Source organism: Necator americanus, chromosome V (assembly GCF_031761385.1).
Source record: "Necator americanus strain Aroian chromosome V, whole genome shotgun sequence".
Taxonomy (NCBI): Eukaryota; Metazoa; Nematoda; class Chromadorea; order Rhabditida; family Ancylostomatidae; genus Necator; species Necator americanus.
In genome coordinates, this window is record NC_087375.1 from 18,538,032 (window position 1) to 18,558,132 (window position 20,101).

General features: G+C 39.5%; 2 protein-coding genes across 3 annotated transcripts; one reads left to right on the top strand and one right to left on the bottom strand.

Moving 5' to 3' along the window:
• Window positions 1-9,527: 9,527 nt before the first annotated feature.
• Window positions 9,528-19,432, top strand: RB195_014351 (uncharacterized protein; the record flags this gene model as incomplete). Of its 2 annotated transcripts, XM_064204578.1 has the most annotated exons (8): window positions 9,531-9,698; window positions 9,886-9,977; window positions 11,467-11,635; window positions 17,972-18,053; window positions 18,115-18,289; window positions 18,355-18,361; window positions 18,390-18,476; window positions 19,376-19,432. In XM_064204578.1, the coding sequence occupies 8 exons, from the start codon at window positions 9,531-9,533 to the stop codon at window positions 19,430-19,432; spliced, it is 837 nt and encodes a 278-aa protein (XP_064060459.1). The 2 variants fall into 2 exon arrangements, with proteins under 2 accessions (XP_064060458.1, XP_064060459.1); XM_064204577.1 differs by lacking the exon at window positions 19,376-19,432 and having other exon boundaries at window positions 9,528-9,698; window positions 18,355-18,457.
• Window positions 19,433-19,498: 66 nt separating this feature from the next.
• On the bottom strand, window positions 19,499-19,926 carry RB195_014352 (uncharacterized protein; the record flags this gene model as incomplete). Its single annotated transcript, XM_064204579.1, has 2 exons — window positions 19,499-19,605; window positions 19,788-19,926. The coding sequence occupies 2 exons, from the start codon at window positions 19,924-19,926 to the stop codon at window positions 19,499-19,501; spliced, it is 246 nt and encodes an 81-aa protein (XP_064060460.1).
• Between the last annotated feature and the right edge of the window lie 175 nt (window positions 19,927-20,101).

The following is a 20,101-nucleotide window of genomic DNA, read 5'->3' on the forward strand; positions in this document are numbered from 1 at the left end:
GTTCCGGTCAGACTCATTTAGTATCGTCGAATGTGTCTCGCTCATCTATTCCTCAGCGCGCCTACCCGCTACTTTTTACTCAGGCCCTTAAAATGTTATGCGGTCTTTGAAGGATTTCAAAATCTCTTAAATGTTAAAAGTTTTCCGTAAAGGATGTGGTTACGTTGACGTCCTGTTTATTGCCGACACAACAAACGGCTCATTTGATCGTTCTATATTATCGGATTATAATGCAGATGTGCTTACTAACTCAAAGGATAAGAAGTATTCTTGACTTTGGATATTCTTGATATTTTGGACTGTGATTGATCCCCGTATTCTTAGTTGCAGCATCCCAGGATTATATTGTGCTGTGGCTCCCAAAAAATACTTCATTTCTCATAGTGATGAAATACGTTTGCTGTATGCTAACGAAAAAATGGAGCTCTTTTGCGAGGATAATAGTTAGCTTTTAAGTTGAATTCTGAGTTGTTTGAGTTTGTAATACATATAGCCACTCATTCTGACTAATATAAGCGTATTAATATGCAGAAACGACAGCCCACATGTCACTTGAAAGTAAAGCTTAGCTCGAAAAATAACCACTGAATATCTTTCAACAAACATCTTTCAATTTTGAACAATGTGGTACTACTCCTCATTTGTAAAACTGAAACTGAAACTGAAAAAAAAAACAAAGAAAAACTGAAAAAGGCGGGTCATTCAACGATAGTATCACCTGATACTGCTGCGAACGTCGATAATTTACACGCATTTCTAGCCAGCGAATAATTTAAAAATTTGACCAACTTGAAAGCATTTACCAAAACTCTCCAAAAAAAAACACAAAAAACAAAAAACTAGCCATTCTATATCTATATAACATGCGTAGTAACAATAAGTGGGTGTTACGCACTTGTTAGTGGTTTCGCTGCAACTGCTTTGACGACAGATAAACTGCTGTTAGACTTGACGAGGAGGATAAAAACTTGAGTTGATGCAATTGCTGGTTCCCGGTCATTGTATAGGCCAGCAAGCCTTCATGAACCTCATACGATTCTGAATTTGTTGGCGCATCCCAAGCAAATTCATTTGCAGCAACAAATTTATCCTGTATCCTTCAGTCGCTTGCTGTAGATTCAAACGGTTACTGAAAATATCTTGTCCCCTCAGAGTGCCGGCAGTTGGCTGCTCTCTTCTATACGGAAATTCAGCAGACAGCAAAAAAGTAGCCGCAACGACGATAACGCTTGCCTCATAATCAAACAAACAAACGGGGAGAATAGTGTGATGTGTAAATTCATGGTTTTTGGGCGACTTGCGAGAATTTCCTGAGAGCAGAATGCTTTGTGCTACCCATAAATCAGCCATGTTTCACAGGTTAATAGTGAAACATGGCTGATTGATGGTTTATTTTTCTTATTCTTGTAATAAAAAAAAGAATCGTGAACTGTGTTAACTGAACCCATGCTGAAGATCCGATTGGGAAAGTGTATCTCTTGTGGAGACGTTGATATGGAAGAAATTGCTGCAAATTTCTTCGAAGTTTTTGAAACAAATACTTGTTATGTCTTTGAAAAATTAAAAAAAAAAATCCTCGTTTTGCCTTTAAACACAGGGTGAAAGCAGTATTTAACCTTTTGCTTCTGACAAAGAAAAAAAACTTTGTCAAGATGGTTGTGTCCGAATCTCCTTTGCCTTTACAAAAACACAACCAACTAATCTCAACTCCCGCGTCATAAATTTCTCTAAACTTTGAATCTTCAACGCGAACCAAATTTCTCTCCAACAAACAGGAATAACTGCTTCATGAAAAATCATTATCGCTAAAATATTCGTGACGCCATAGATCTACAGCAATGTGCCGCCTCATTATTTACCTCATTTACCAGCAAATTCCTATGGGACGTCTACGTCCTTTATTTCCTTCTTAATAAGCCCTATTCGCAAATTTTTGTTCTCTCTTTTCACCTAATTGAAGTGCGAAGTCATACAGCCGTTGAAATTTAACATCTTCCATAGCAGTGAGGGGATTCTTGGGAATGTCCCTTCTACTCCAGCTCATATCAGAGATTCTCACAAATTAGAACAGTAATTCTCCGAACTCTTCGTTCTCGATATCTCATTAGTTTTGTTTTGTGCTCGTCAAGCGCCTCACGTAAACTGGTCTATCCCCTCTCAGGCGAAGGAAGCGCGAGCGATAGTAAGGAAGTCAATAAACGTTGTTGAATTTCACACATATGATCTTTCAGCTAAAAAACAACCCTATTGTTTCGCACTACTTCTTTTACTACTTTACATCTGTTCCAACATTCCAGAGCACCCAGCCATGTTTAGGTCACTCGTCCTATTCTTTTCTCTGTCACAAGCCAACAACTCAAAGGTAAAAGCTAAGTTAGGTTGTTTATTACGGCAGAAATATTGCTCCGAGAGAAAGGAAGGTGTTCTTTCAATTCCTTCAAGCTTTTAATCTATTTTATATATTAGTATTATTTAACTGCAAAAGGAAGACGTTTAAAATAAAATATTACCCCAGCTATACTATCGCAAGATATGAGCAGTTTTTCACTTAATCGAGTCCAATTAAACTTCGTTACCTGCTTGAAGATACTTTCGCAATTTTTTAAGACTTTAAACAGACACATGCCCACAGGCTCTATATATTTCTCCGTTTTACTCTTTTTTCCTTTTTATTCCTCTCCTCAGTCTCTTCGACGGAAAAACTGTGTTGGAAAAGATTATTTATTTATTCTTCCCGGCTGAAGAAGAAAAATATAAAACCTATTGGATTCGACCAATAATACTCAGGAACGAATTTTTCAAGCTGTGGTTTCAACAAAAAGAAAACGAGTAACGAAGTTATGCCAAGCTTATGTATGGTTCTCGTTCTTGACAATGAACATCTGCCACCGATACGAAAGTCGCTGGACACCACGATACAGCCCATCTTCAATTACACTCTTGTGCCTGATTTCGAACTCAAACCATTCTCAAAAGGTCCAAAGCAACCAAAAACTCTTTCGAGTAGTTCTTCAATCTCAGTTTTGGCCAACGCCAAGAAACAGTAAATTAGGAAGCAACTTTCCAAAATCACTTTCTGTGACTGTTCACCAATTGTTTAAAAACAATTTTCTTGGGATCCATTCCTAGTATTACAGACTCGTAGAGGTTGACTTCGTAGTGTGCCTCATCAGAAAGTTGCCATCTATAGTCTCAGTGTTTGGTACTTTTTGTTGTATGCTAACTTTTTTCGCTAATAATTACGATTAGTCTATGCTGGTATAGGAAATTAAAGTAAGGGATTTCACTTAGCTTTGGTTTAACGACGTGTGTTGCGCCCTTTTTACTACCGGGTAACACCGAGCCAAAGCCTGGCACTGCAATTGGTTTAGACACACCAAGCCTTCGTGAGAAACAGTTCCGGGGTCGTCCGTTTACGTTTATCTACAAAGAGAGATGGACGGAGTCACCCTCTTTCCACAATCTACGACCCCATATGAGCATTACCCATCCTAAACCCGTACCAGCTCAGATTCGTTGGGTGATCCCTTTGATCAACGGTCACCTGCAAAATTGTGGCATGTAGTGGTAAAAACAAGTTTTTCCGGTGGCGTTTCCTTAAAGTGAAACGGATGTTAAGACGATTTCAAGAATATCTTGCCCTACTTCGGATATTACTTGGACATATTTAAGAGAGAGTTTTAGATGACACATTTTCTCTAATGTTGCATTATGAAACTTTTTTTCTCACATAGAAAAGAAAAGCTGACAAGAAGGCATCCTTAAAACACACAAGCGCGCATACATATACACTACATGCATACAATAATATCGAGTTATATTCACAAATGCGCTGATGTGCTGTAGATCTTCCTTTTACTCAGGTAGAATCGAAAAGGACCTTCGATGTTAGCTTTCACATTTTTTTAAAACCATTTTTTATGTTGACGTTGATTATCCTAAATGTTGCGCTTCTTCTTTCTATTATTTTTTACGTCACATTTATAATTTCGGATGGATTACCACACACTTTTACACGTTGATAAAGAACGGAGATGGTGACTAAAGCAGGGAAATTCCTCCTGATATTTCATGAATCTTGCTATTTGTGTGGTGCAAACTTTTCTTGTTACTGAGTTGTTAGAGTTCGAAAAAGATGGAGATAAGTCTGCAAAAATCCGCATCTTTCCATAATTAAAAGCAATTTAAGCACAGATGTGGACACAAATAAAAACAAAGAAAGAAAGCTTTGTTGAATTGAGCGCTTCTCTCTGTTTCCGTATCTCAACTCTAATGATTAGGAGAGACTAGCTCCGTTGTAGCGTTATCAGTGCAGACAAAGTCTCACCTATTAAAGAACAATTTTAATAGAAATCTAGTAGATGCCGCAAAATCTCATAGAAGTTAGGAATTTTTTGAAATAAGTTTCCGTCGAAGACAGTCTTACACGGTTTGAGTGCTTTTCACCGCCTTTCGTCGTATTATCTCATCACTCTGTCTTTATTTTTGTCGTAATTATTTTATAACGATACTTTTTTGTCTACATCATTGAGTATAGCTGCTATACTGGGGTTCGTTCTAATTGATCAGATAATCTCATCATCCGACCTAATTAACGTTAAATAAATTTCAAATGAAGTAAGAGCTGAATAAGGGCGGTACAACGTAGTAATAACTATTCTAGAGGGTACAGCTGCGAAATAATCAAGCGGATTGCAACGCGCGGCCCTAACGAGAGGTTGTCGGCTGGATGATTAGTGGCTTCGTAATCGGTCAAAGCTCTACTGAAAAGTTCGGTTGAAGGGAAACAGAGTTTTTCTGCCCTGCGGAGAAGCTCGGTCACCTCTCGACTGGAGCTCCAAACATTCGGGCGGTACACCGCATAAAATCGTTCACCGTGATAGCTTTACACAGTGATCTGTTTCTTCTTTCAGAAGTTTCACGTTCATACTTGGCCAAATTTTCCCTCAATCTGTGGTGTGGGCTTTAACTTTACCTCTAGTTAAACTTTGTGGTGCTATGAATAGTTATGGGATCCAGTTAATTAAATGTTAAGTTTGAGTGATTTTTTCCAATTGCACTATCAGTGTATTTTTTACAGACGGTTGAATTTTGCAAGAAGTCTATCAGAAAAAAAAGAAGGAGAAGAAGGAAAAGGATTAGAGATTAAGGAGATGGGAATATTTTAGTCCAAAAAGTTTATTCTTGTTTTCAAAATAGGCATTATAAACATATCCTCTTCGAATAGGAAATTCAAAGGGGAAATGTTCTCTTGAGGAGACACTCATTTTCCTTCAAAAATCTATTTACTAAGCTTCCTATCCAAGAACGGCATAAAAATCACGTTCTAGTGAAGTTGCTGGTAATTAGTTCAGCGGCGAAGAAGATACTGAATTACATACAGTTCTCATTGAGATTGTCCCCTTTGAGCCGGGCGTGGAGAGTCGATAGAACGAAACAGGGTTCCAAATGAAGCGCTACAACTTGCTTAGAGTGTTATAATTTGGAAAGTAGTTGAAGCGTCAGTTAATTGGGAACTTTTCCGCTTTATAAATGCTAACGATCTTCAAATAGTTTAGTAACACTTCTATTCCGTTCAAACAGCATACAGCTTGATTTTTGCAGTACAGCACTTCAGAAGCGCAAAGCCTCACGATGAAACATTTAAGCTAAATATATACTTACTTGTGTGATGTAATGCTCAACGCTGAACATGGTGGAACATTCAGGATTAGTTCAAAGGAAGCTGGCAAACCCTCCGCTTGAAAAAACCGCATGTTTCTAGTACTTGTGGTCCCCTGCGCTCTGATGTCGTCGACTTAGCACTGAGGGTGAAACAGAAAAGGACATCCTTGTCAATATAGTTCCTTAGCTGCCTTCTTTATTTCTCTTATACTCCTTTTTTCTTGTGTTTATCTTTTTCAATTAACTGCACATTACCCTTCCCTTCTTCCGAACCACCAGGAATAGTTCGCTCGTTATAGTTGTACTTTTCATCTGGTTCATTCTGTTGAACTCCGTTCCTGAACATTCTTTGATGAATCTACTCTTATTGACTTCCGCTTCAAACTGTTTGCTCTTGCCTTTTGTCTAGACTGGTTACCGTCTAAGTGTTAGTGGATAGCCTTCTTATTAGAGGTCTCTTTAACAGATCCTCCCTACGTCTTTCACGAGCTCTCGCCTTTACTTAGGTTGGTCGTCCAAGCCCTCAGAACTGACTAGTGAGAAGCATTTTGGATTTGGAGAAATAGGGTGACCGCTTCAGTTTCTCTTGCCAAGGAAATAGGCGCGAAAACTTGTTCTGGTTCGGACATAATAAGATTTCCTTTTTCGTCCACAACTGAGGTCTGTAGATCTGTGAATAAATAAACAAACTACAGCTAAGGAAAGGACCATACGACCATAAATTTGGCTATTCTTTTTCAGTAGAAAATCTTGTTGGTTGTCGTACCATCAGTGTATGTACGTGTTTTTGGAATTGAGAAATATTAAACAAGGCCAAAGGGCGGGTGTGGCGCAGTCGGTTAGAGGTCCGTTGTAGTCACATGGTCTAGAGTTCGAAACCGCCCTAGTGCAAACCAAGCCTTTCATCCCTCCGGGGCCGATAAATTGGTACCAAACTTGTCTTGGAGGATAAAAACACTGACTTGATCATCGGCTGTCCCCCGCAATTCATTGTATATGCCAACACGCGTTCCAAAAACCTCAACGATTACGTGTTCCAGTAAAACGCGTTGGCCCATCCCGAGTGGATTGATACGCCAGCGACTTTATCCTTTTAAAGGCATCATCCCACGAATCTGAGGTGGTGCAGATTTCAAGTGGAGTATTCGTATAAAGGATGGGAGACTACGGAGAAGAGGGTGATTCCGTCCATTTCTTCCTAATTGCCGTAAAAAACGGCCCGGAAGATACGGCTTCATTCGTTTTGGCGCACCATTTTGTACAAGAGGTTCGATTGGAGCGCGCCAGTCTTGTGCGGCGCCACATCTTCCGGGCAGTTTTTTACGGCAATTAGCAAGAAATGGACGGAATCATCTCCCTCTCCGTAGTCTCCCATCCTGTATACGAATACTCCACATGAAATCTGCACCACCTCAGATTCGTGGGGTGATGCCTTTAAATAAGGCCAAACCTCCTGGTTTTTTTTTAAATTCATTATTAACTAATCTCCACTTCTGACGCTGAACATTCTGTAAATGGAATCTCCTTTTTTGAATGAAATTCTTGGAAGATCATTACAAAGGCAGAAATTCTCAATACCTCTCTGTTTTCCAAGTTACATTATCGTCATGAATTTCATGGAAACATTCTTCTAGCTCAGATTGCACGAATCTGAGTCGTCCTTTAAGAGATCATTCTTCTTCATAGGATTCGTCACAGGTTTCTGATTCTGTGTATTGTAACTGTGTACTACGGATCTCATGTTTCATTTTATTATTGAAACACCTATTTCATAGAGTCGGTGCGGTGCTCTCAAAATTGGACTAACTATAAACTGGAATTAGAATTACGGTAACCATTCTGTAACTGCTTGGCCCAATGTTTGTCGTCAAAACGAATCATTCTGTTCATTCATCGTCGGATTCTGTCGTTGAGTGCTGGCATTGTTAGTTTACGACTCACCATCAACCATAAATCGGCTGAAGCCTCTATTACCAGGACAGATACGAGTTGTCGCTGCTATGACAACGTTTACTTGCTTTCGCAGGCAGAGAATGTTTCGAACGATGCAGGTTTGAGTACATTTATTCACTTCTGGTGTTCGAAAGATTTTTCTCCAAGGAGTTGCATTTCCACAAGTTATATCTGTGCCTTTCGATAGGAAATTTCAATTTTCTGTCATTCCCATTCTCTCCTTACGTTGACTAATCAGAATTTTCATTTGATTGAGTTCTTAGAATTACTATCATTACATTTCTCACAGATGCAAATATAAACATTTTTCATGCAAACTTTTATTGACTGATTTCTTTTTACCCGCCCGTCTGTAAAAGTTACTTGTTTTTATTTCTCCGTAATAATCCTACTCTCTAACAATTTCGAAGTCTTAACATAATTAGAAACTTGCGGAAGCTTGCAGATAATTTCGTTTCTAACATTCTGAATTAAATAACTAGTGAGCTCAACAGTCCAGCATTTCACGATCGTTTATATGGAGGTGGAAGGAGAAAACTGAACACTTAACTCGGCGGTGCTCTCCAGAGTTGCTGGACTCGCAGCGTTCGATGTCACAGGCTCAACTTGTCCTCCGCTGTCACACCTGCTCTTTTGCCAATGTGCGCGGCCTAACATTTTGAAATTAAGCGGTTTTCAGCTAGAATTTATATTCCTATGGAGACAACTCCCAAGCCGTAGTGAGCTCCGTGTTTTCTTGTTTCTGTGTTATTGCACATCCCCGTGTTTTCAAATAAATAAATAATGTGTGGACTTGAATATGAGAAGGAGAGAGTCACTATGAAAAGATATACATTATCCACCTTCTTTTTGATTTCATTGAATTCCATTCAGAACTTTCTGGGTACTAAGACGATGTTCACGAATAGTGTAACATTTACAAATAATTACATTGGCCACAGAGAAATCGGAGAAAGATTTAGGATTTTTCTTCCTAAGTTTAGTTTTATTCTATTCATTTCTGGAGCAAATAATAATGAATAAAGTCACATGATGCATATGTAATCTTTTCGGTGATGGTCGCTTAGTCCTAGTTCCCTCCCTACTTTTACACCATCAAGTTTAATCTATCGCCGCTCTTCGATCTTCTGGTGGCTCCAAAATAGGTCACTTCCTCCCCTTGAGTTCGGTTCGGGGAAAGGGCTTACAGAACAGTTAAAGGCAGTGGACAATTTCTGTTTATCTGCATTAGCAGTTTCCAAATGTTCTTGAAAACTTCTCTTTTTTGTGTCTGTACATTTCTTTCATTTTCCAATAGTTCATTTCCTCTACACTCGTTTCAATGTATTTTACATCTATTTATTGAGAAAAGAAGAGCATCCATTGAAATTTATTCATTGAAAAACTACATATCGGTTCATCACAAGTACAGTAGATTTTGTCGCCATAATGGAAATTTACAATCCACACAGATTTCTTTCCACTTGTTTTTTTCTTCTTTCTTTTTTTTCTTCCCGGTGTCAACCCATTTGCTTGTTCATGTTTTTTCACTTCATAAATCTAACTACATGTTGTTAGAATTCAATTATTTTCTCAGACAGAAACCTATTTCTATCCACCTTTGCCCACTTATCCTACCACAAGGATGTTCGGGGCACGGAGAGTTTTGTTTGAAATTTCGTTACTCCGTAAGAGAGTTGTTTCCTACGCTTTGAACGCTTTGATTCTGATCTTGTTGTTGTCTTTTCTCCTAAAATGCACAAATTTCATGTCGCTAAGGAAGAAGAGTATTCACACCAACATTTTCTCTGCAAATCCGATGTTCTTTTACCGATCCGTTTTTTTTCGAAATTTTTCTTTTAAAATAAATTCTCTCTTGTGCATACGTCTAATGCCGTAGTCGTTCATAAGAGTATGGATGTGACACTTTTATGATGCATGTACTATTCGAAATTTCCTTGCCTCCGGATGTTATCCTTTGCTCTGTTCCAGGTCACAGTATCTCTTCGGATGTGCGTATGACGGGCTTCCGACTGGGTTGTGGCGGCAAGAAAGACAAGCTTTCGCCGCCCGGGGCAAAGCCGACAGCGCTAGTAGATGAGGTTGGTCTTTATTGTTGCATCCAGACAAAAATAACGTTAACGAAAGATAAGAAGCCGTAAAAGGGACGGAACAGGCAAAATAGTAAAGAGATGTGTGTCCTCTCAAATTCTTGTTGTTGTTTTTATTAAATGACACAGTTCCATTAAAACTCCCTAAGGACTCCAATATTCAACGATGTTGTTCTAGGTTTCGGCACCCCGCGGTTTCGGCATTCGCAGTTACTTGCACAACTTCTATCTATCCCCAACAGTAGAAGATATCGAGCAGAGCGGGGCGTGGTGAGCAGAAGTTTTCACAGATTCGCCGAAAAATAGAAATGGCAAGCACATTTCACAAAGCGAAAACACTCATATGAAGTTGTGACTCATTCTTATCAACCATCCAACGCGGAGTACTTGATGGTAGAGCTATATGGGTATGCCATTGTGAAACAGTGTAGAAAGAAACTAAAAGAAAAGAGAAGTTCCAACGGTAAGCAAACTCATTCCAACAATTATAGTCGTAAAAGTGAAGTTAATCTGCTGCGTGATCTTAAAGCTTGTACAAATTGCTCGAGAACGAGCAGACAGAGCCAAAGCAACTGGTGCATGACTTTCTTTCTCGACTGCCTTCACTACATCCAAATCATAGAACAAAACAATTTTCAAGCAGCTCTTCTATTTCTTCGCTGGAAACATGGATGTAATCAGATCGACGTTTTTCTCACTATTTGTATTTCACTGCAAAACAGAAGCAAACCAACTCGTCTGGGTTTCTCCGCGAACACCTTTTTGATACACCTTTGTGAGGATACAAGCAATGATGTCGTAATGACTCAGAAAACTTGGATTTTCCGCCAGTCTTCTCAGTGTGCAGTTTTTTTGCCTCTGTAGTCTTCCCTTTGCTGCCTTCCAGAGCGGTTTGAAACTTCAGCTGCACTCAATGTACAGTCCTAAACAGAGTCATCCGCGTAACTCTATCCGATGTAAATAAAATAGGGGCATGAAAAGGTCAGTGTGAAAAGAATATTGGAAATAAAATGTATGTGATTTATGAATTCTTCCTCACTTCGAAATTTCTCGTTTCCCAAAAGTCCTCAAGGGTGCGGGAAGTCTGTTAAGAGTTGAACAACAAGAACCCACAAAATTGAACATTTTTTTTCTCTCTCAGAAGATTGGACATCTTCTTACACCAAATGAATGCTGTACATTTATTTGATGTAAAAGGATGTTAAAAAAAAAGTCGCGTAAAAGCCTTTGCAAAGTACTAGTTGTCAATATGTACGTATGCGGTTATTTTTGCTTAAATATTGGATTTTCGTTATGTGGACAAATTTCTCCTTGATGTTGTTGAAATAGAGAACTAACTAAATAAACTAAACCATGGAAATAACTTTAATTCTTAATCGCACTGCATTAAAATACGCCGGAGAATTCTGACTACACCTCTCTCAATTAGCAGCATGCTAATTTGATTAGCATTTCTTGACAATACAGTGTTCATTCTATGTCAGGATGCTGACAGAAAACCATCAATGCCCGCATCTTTTAGCAAATGGCTCTGTTCCGGGATTCTGAAAACAACACAAATATTACTGTTGGGGGCAAAACTGCGACTGTATTCAATCCTGGCTTTTATTTCTTTCATTTATCCCACTATTGCTGTGTTGAAGTAAACAAAAAACATTCGTTAATACTTACCAAATCTGCAGTAATGGCCCAACAAATTGATGAGGAATTAATAAAGATATAATGACGAAGAACCAGCCAAGTGTTGATCATGGTTCAGGTACCTTCTCCCTCCACCACCGGCTCAACGACGTGGACTGTTCATCTGCCGTCTATGCACTGTAATAGGACTACTACTTCTGATCGGCGGAGCTGTCTCTATCGTGGTTGGCTACACATGGCCTCACGAAGGTGTCGAGCAGAGCATATACAAGATCGTAATATACGAGGTCCGTCAAAAATTTCTATCTTCTATCATTTTGTTTCTACCTTTTTTCTCACCAATACATGTTCATGGTTCAATAGTTCTATGAAAATGTAACCTGTGGAACTAGCCAAAAACAACATATTGAATTTGGATGAGAAGAAGAACAGAAGCCAAGTAAATATATGAAATAACATTTCATTTAACAGTGACATTTCGAAAACATTTCAGATTTTAATTCTGTGCTTTGTCCTTAAAGAGAAATGTTCAGGCTCATTTTACTCACTATTTTACTGCTACGTTAGTATGAAGTACCAACCTTTTTTTCAAAGAATCTATTATGAAATCATTATAAATAAATGGTATCTTACATTTCTGCCCTGCAGTGTATCATCTTCATTGGTTCATGATTCAATAGTTCTGGAGCAACAGCCATATCAAAGTTTTTCTTGAAATAAGAACTTAATCTCCATGTACGACTTTCGAAAAACATCGGCATGTTAATGTTTCAATTATTGATTTCTTTAATTGAGCAGGACACGAGGTTGTTACTATCCTTTATTCGTGACCAACGTTTCGGCAATATCGCCTTCTTCTGAGCCTGAAAAGGTGAAATTGAACTTGATTAATCCGATCAAACGCCTTATCTGCCCAAAAAAGAAAGTGCTACGTTTACTGTTGGACCTCATTGCTACCAGCAGAAGAGAACATCGTACTTTAACATCAAATGACTATCCCACCACTGCTAGAAACCTGTTGTAAGGTGACTAGCGCAATCAAATAACAGCCTTAAATAGGGTGCGAGTTCCCGCGTAATGCAGAGGCAATCCTCCTTGCGATTCATCCTTGGGTCCTTGGAGTGGATCAAAAATGCCTCCAGAGCCTTGCGCACCGCAATACTAGGTTCGCGCGCCAAAGTCGTGATCTTAACTTCGAAATCTTCTCCGTTATGACGCCGCACTCTGTGACCAACTAATGCAGTGGAGTCACATGATTTCCTTTTGCCGTCCAGGTGTTCTTTTATTCGAATACATAGTGGTCTAGTTGTTTCTCCTATGTATTCGTCACCACACTGCACCCAGGAGATCATATAAACAATGCATAAACTCATGCAGTCACTCTCGTTGTTATCTTACTGCTTTGAACTCAGGTGTAGTGTAAATACGATCATATAGGCGATTGCGAACGAGTCTTTGCCTAGGGGGAGCTCCACAATGGCAGCAAATTCACTAAGATTAGCCTTACTCAGACACCGCCGGATGGCAGCGCTAACCTCAATAAACGGTACACAAAAGGGTCTTTCTTTATACCAGATTTGTTTCGAGTTAGTGCTCTTTTTCTAATAGACCGCATAGCTGTGTAGCCCTTGCCACTTTTCCTAGCAAGCTCGATAAATTCTCACCTTTCCTCTCTTCCAGTGCAAACGGAGCTGGCCATGCCAAACATATTCCGTACTACCGACCTCGCTAAGTCTAAAACTATCAGATTATCCACTATTGACAAGGGTGAGGAATTTCGAGTCATTGCTCGTCATCTAGACGAAGACAACGAGAGTGCTTGTATGAGTTTATTCGTTGTTTATAAGATTTCCTGGGTGCAGTGTGGTGACGAATACATAGGAGAAGCAACTAGACCACTATATGTTCGAATAAAAGAACACCTGGACGGCAAAAGGAAATCATGTGACTCCACTGCATTAGTTGGTCACAGAGTGCGGCGTCATAACGGAGAAGATTTCGAAGTTAAGATCACGATTTTGGCGCGCGAACCTAGTATTGCAGCGCGCAAGGCTCTGGAGGCATTTTTGATCCACTCCAAGGACCCAAGGATGAATCGCAAGGAGGATTGCCTCTGCATTACGCGGGAACTCGCGCCCTATTTAAGGCTGATATTTGATTGCGCTAGTCACCTCACAACAGGTAGCAGTGGCAGGATAGTCATATGATCCCAAAGTACGACGTTCTCTTCTGCTGGTAGCAATGAGGTCCAACAGTAAACGTAGCACTTCCTTTATTGGGCAGATGAGGCGTTTGATCGGATTAATCAAGTTCAATTTCACCCTTTCAGGCTCTGAAGAAGGCGACATTGCCGAAGCGTTGGTCACGAATAAAGGATAGTAACAACCTCGTGTCCTGCTCAATTAAAGGAATCAATTATAAAGAACTTAATCGTTTCTCCAAAATTATTGAAATTTAAGCTCCAAAAACCAAAGCGAGAACCTAGAACTTCTCCTTTTTCAGGAACAGAAACCAGCTGGTTTTTCAGCTTAGCTTTTCTATCTATCGAAGGAGTTGACATCATAAGATTTTTCTTCATAAGCGAGGACGCACGAAACTGTCGAGTGCAGTGAATAATTTGTCGGAAACAAACTATTTGAAAAATAAATTTCAAATTTGCAGTAAATTCGCAAGATCTTTGTTTCCGATACACTGACATAAGAACACGTAGAAAAAAATTAGTGATACTCTTTCCGGGAACTTTTCAGTTTATTCCATAAGAACGGTTTTTGGATCTTTGTACGTATTCTCGCATAACAGAAAGGATCATTGTTATCACGGTTTTGGCTTCTTTTTACGCCTCAGCAGGATAATAGGAATGTTTTCTACACATGGCCTGGTTGATCTTTGATGATCTGGCTTCCACCTGCTCGAGATGGCTTTTCACGTAAAAGCAGTGACAACTTTGGAAGGCAGAAGCTTTAGCTTAGTTAGATAGTCTGTGTTCGTAAGGTATTCAAAACGACGGGTCTGCTTTCGCTAGTGTGAAGCCAGGTGAACAGTCAAGAATACCAACAATAACCAATAATCAGCACTAGATCTCGGTGTCGACATTAAAAATTGCTCATCTTCTTGAAAAAGTCGGAACAGTGGAACTTTCTATTAATCTAATTCTTTCCCGATATTTGTAGAAATGTGTAAACTTACGCCACTTTCAAAAAAAAAAAACATAAATACATAAGCGCCGGATACTTCACTCAAGTCATCCTTCAATATACCTTCTCTATCTTATCTTATCTTCCCATCCCATCTATCACGGATCTTCTCGGTATTGAAAAATTCCAGTCTGTAATAGACGCAATAGTGAAAGGTGAGCAAAGAATGATGAGCCATGTCAGGAACGGTATTTTTGAAAACCTCTAAATCTGCTGTCTATGCACCGTCAGTGCTGGCGTGTGGACGCAGTGAAACATAACAGAAGTCGGTTACAAAGACCATGATATCATTGTCATGAAAAAACAGTCAGTTGTTCAATTTTTATCTTTTATAATTTTTGAATTCCAAAACCACGATTCTTCTGCGGTTATTTCTCAATGGATACTATCCAACAATCATACTAATTTTATCCTACAAGTTTGGATCAGACAGTGCGAATTAACAGAAAGAAACATAATATGTTGTGCAAGGCTTCATTTTCTTTCCAAAATGTTAGGTGTGGTACTTTGCGTAGTCTGATGTTATGAAAATAACTCGATATTTTCACGAAGATGAATGGTTTACTCAGCCGATTCGGCAACAGGTTACATATACGTGTTGCTTGGACCAAGAACTAGCCCATATTTAGTTAAGACTTATTCGCGACATTTCGCGGTATGAAGAGAAAAATGAAGCGAAAAAAGATCCCCAAAACCACCAAAAGTGCTTTAAAGGAAGAAAAAATATCAGTGCCTTTGCAACTTATTCGAAAAGTGCAGTCATGAACTTCTGTTTAGAAATGTATTCAATTAATTAGAGCTTTAATTTCAGGGTCTTCACGGTTGTGACATCGGGAGAAGATATTTCGTTAGCGCACTTTAAATGCATAAGCGTGTTCTATTCGCTGAAATCCAAAATTTCTGAAGTTACCACCCCCCCCCCCCCCCCCCAAAAAAAAAAAGCACAACTTCAAAATTTCTATTTCATATCACTAGAAGCATTCAAGGATGTAACATGATGTTTGATCCGTAAAAAAACCTCATGAAACCCCATTCGATTCATCGTCAGGGCACTCTATTTCAGGATTAAATTTCGTCCATGAGCTGCACATTTCCTTTGAGTAAACATCGCTGTTCCGAAATAAGTCAATTCTGTTGGCAGGCATGATAGTTTAAAAATACGACACAAGAGGAAATCATATAGTCATCGTCAGAGAAAAATATCATATGCCAGTAGAAATATGCACGCGTAATTTTCATGATGAGCTAATCTGGAAATCTAATATGCCTTGTGTATTCCTTGTGAACTTTGTAGCTCTGTAGTATTCCTTGTGAACTTCATTACCTTGCGAACGTACAATACACTATTGAAGTGGAGCGCACATTACACGAAATCACTTTCGGAATTCAGACCTTGACCGGTAATGCAAAATGCTCGGCGCCTGGCGCAAGTCTTCTTCAACTTCTCGCTATTTATTTATATTTGTATTATTTATTTATATTTATTTATATTTTATTTGTATTTATTGTTGTTGAGAAGAAATTTCGGGGCGTATTTAACGCAATAAGAGCAGACCACCACCATATGCTATGCACCATCGATGTTTTTTTTTTCTTCGAAACCGCTCACACAACCAAGATCTTCGTCTTGCGGAGTCGAGTGGCTTCTATAGAAGGTTAAGGACTGGATGTATCGTGAGGCGCCCACATATCATTATACGAATCGCAGAGCGCTCATGAAATCCCTACGAGTGTCAGCAGAAGTCGTAAGCGTTGACATATGTCAATGGAACTGATAAGTGCCACTTTGCCCTTTTACCAAACATTTTCTGAGAGTTTAGTAGTGACACGACGATTTCACAACTGGAGGCACGGCTAGTTATACAGGATGCCTACACATCCAACATAAAGCATATATTCATTCGTACTAGTAGTGCGGGCTTAATTTATATGGCCGCGGGAGATGTTTGTTTTCGTTCTGTCACGCCGTTGATATGCCCTACGAGGAGGCCGAATAACAATTACGAAGAGACGCGCTCACATCCACCGGCATTGTACGAAATAATACGAGAAAAGAGCGAACGGAAGCAGTAAGTGCCCACTTGTTGAGAGTCTACGATGCTTACTCTGACAAAGTGCATCCTCCTCTGATGTACTTATTAGTTTCTATTGAGCGAAAAGTAGAAAGCGTTGACTAATCCTCTTGTGAGAAGGAAATTTCGCGAATTTCGTGGAACAAAATCGTATCAACTCGAGAGTTACACGCCAACATGTTCGACGTATTGGACTTGTTATCCGCCGCAAAAAAGACAGCGAAAGTCCTCTCTGGCAATAAATTGGTTCAGTACAGTTTGTAATTTCTTTTTGTTCCTAAGATTCTCTGCCTCAGACGAAGTGTGTTCCATTTTTTTATCTTTCTTTTCTGGTGCACCATTGTGAATAAATAAATAAATAAATACACATGTGAATAAATAAGTAAATAAGTAAACTGCTATAATGATTTCGATGTCCTCGACTTCTATGGGTGGAAAGAATGTCTCACCAAGTAGCAACCGGTGCACTTCAAGCTGATATGTACTTGAAGAAACCGAAAATGTAGGAGAGAAAAAATTTTGGTCTTAAGCTATGCAATTTGATAATTTTGGAACCGTTATGTGCTACACTCAATTTTGTGGAATAATTTTAATTTTTTACAGTTTATCGACTAAAACTTTGTGTTTTCCTATTGAGTTTCACAAACGTTTTGAGAAACTTCTACTGCATGCAAAAACAATTCAAAAACTCACAAAGCAACTCTTCGAACTATCAGAATTGCATTAAATAATTGTTTTTGCAAGAATATAATAAATATAAGATATAAGTAGCATTAATAGAGATAAATTAATAGAAATAGTAGATATAGCATAATAAATATAAGATATATAAGAATATAATATTCACGTAGACTTATGTAATAACTATCTACGTTAATTTAGTGGTCAAGTATCTACATTAACTAAGAAATTGCTTGAAAAAAAAACATTGCAAAAAGATTTCCTAGCGACCATCCTTGGAAAATCATATTCTGGTGACTGAATCCGCCAGTAAAACGATAATATGTGGGGCCGAGAAATAATATACGCGCTTCTTCAGAGTCCTTCAACCATGAGTGACGATTTTTCTTTGCAACATATAATGTTGACTGTCTGTCGCGGAAGTAGACTTGAATCATCCTCTGGAAAATCTCTTGATCGAATTCTTCTCTTTATTTTGGGTTGTGTGTAAAATAAGACCAAAAAACATGCAAGTCATACTCGATTTGGTCGGTAATTGTGCATAAATCAATAAGAGTATCCACATGACTTGTCTCAGTATCATCTCTTCCGGTGGTCAGTCTTATGAAGTATTTTTTACAATGATTTTCAAATCTAATTGATGCTTAAATTATTTACGAAAAAGTGCTTTTTTCAGGATGAAGATGGAGGATACTACGTTCCACAGGACAAACTGCGAGAAATGCTTCGCGACCCAATGAGACTATGGAAGACTGCAGGTGTATCTTGTGAATATTCCCTCTATATCTCTAAGTTATCAGTCTTCAAATTCTTATCAAGGCTTCTGCGTATTCGCCTCTGGTGCTGTACTGCTTGCTGTATCGCTAATCGTGCCAACATTGGCTGCATGTATTGGATCCAAAAGACTTGCCGGTTTTATGAGTGAAGATAACTCTCCTAACGAACCACCTGTACGTATATATCCCCAGGAAAAGCCTTCCGTATCACACTCGAGGTGCGTATTTTCCACTAAAATGCAATTGGTGAATGTTTATCAAATTGTTGAACATTTCCTTCCAGCGGTCCTGTACCTGTGCTAGAAGAGATCGCTAAAGTTCAACCTGGCGAGAAAACCACCCCCACTGGACTGCTCGACTCTGACAAGGCACCCCTTGTACACTGAGCGAAGCTACATTCGTTCAGTGAGTATACTTCACTAGTGAGACAATAAAGTTGAAATAATCAAACTGGGCGCACTGAAAAATGGTTCTTAGGCAGTAGATTTACTGTCCTTTTTCTTCTGTTATTCGGTATTAATGTCGAAAAATTGTCGACTATAACTAGTCGTACAGTCGTTCAAACGTTTACATTCATGATGCAGCATCGCGTGAGCGGTTAAGTACAACCCATCGCGGCATTCAACCCCTCATTGGTGAACCGCGGATCTGTCATTATAAGGACAGTTCCTTCCTGCTTCACTACGGTTAAAATTCATAGCTACCTGTGTTTTGTAGGTTTTGTGGAGAACAATTACTTCTCTACAGCTTTTGGTCACTAGAAGTGCAGTATCTTCAACGTACAAAACCTCTCTATTGACCATTCCCCACTTTCGTTCGTTTTTTCATCTTTAAATCTCCGATTGTAGTCATAAACAGCAGTTGAAAAAGGACAAAGCTATTTATCGAAGCTCGGCTTCGAAAACATCATGCGACCGTGAGATCGTGAAAATTAAGACTTAACAGAAACGAAATAGTTCTGCACTGAATTGTCATGGGTAATCATCATATTATAACACATGGTGACGTTATCCACCAATCAGGGATTTGTCACGAGTTTTACCAACCTTGGTCAACAATCGGGGCTATAATATAGGAGAGATATAGCTACTACGCACAAAACTAGCCCCGGGGCAAGAACCCTGCTCTAAGCCATGAGGGAAGCTCGTAATGTGTGCTTTTCTTTTGAAACTATAAGGTGCTTCGTGATGGTTGACGACATACGGGTTTACGAAGTAATGTGAGAGGGAGTAAATCTCCTTTAGAAACGGTGGTCTTTTTCTGTAGAGACCGAAAGCATTGTTACAAAGTAGTTTCTGTTTCAGCCCTACTCTCTCCTATCTACCGGTCCGTGCGCTGTCGAACTAGAGCTGTCCAGATAGTGTGCTAGAGTGGCGGGCGCCCGCCTATTCCGTCGAAGACGCTCCCTCCGATCACCTCGTACGATCTCAGCGAAGATGATCTCCTGCTCCCATGTACAGTAGTTTCCGTAGTATGATGTAGCTGGGTGGATCTCGATGTCGGCGACCGACGACGAAGACTCGACATGCTCTGCCTAGATAAATTGCCGTTTCGGGTTAGAATTAGTCGCACTAGAAGCTGCCGTCGCTGCCATCGACTCAATTCGCCCTCGATGAACCCGAACGGTCGGTCGAAGGGTCGTCCTTGGTCGCCGGCTACCACCCCCAGGTCCTGCGGATAGTGCCGAGTGCGCAAGAACCGCCTCTCTCGACTAACCGACAGCTTGAGCTGACGCGGCCACATCACTTCCGACGAGAGCAAGAACAGACGCGATTAAGTGAACGTGGTTCGTCCGCTCACGACAGACAATAAATGTTTCATTGTGTTCTAACCATTGCATTTTGTCCACGTTCATAAACTACCACACAAAGAATTACTAGCATTCATTACGATGTGCCGAAAACAGCATTACGAGCATAAAAGACAAGCAGTATTTTCAACCATTCAACAGTATGATTTAAGTGAAACAACTGCTTGAGTTACCATGTTTCGAAGTGTGAAAACCGTTAAGGAACCGCTTACTTTTTTGC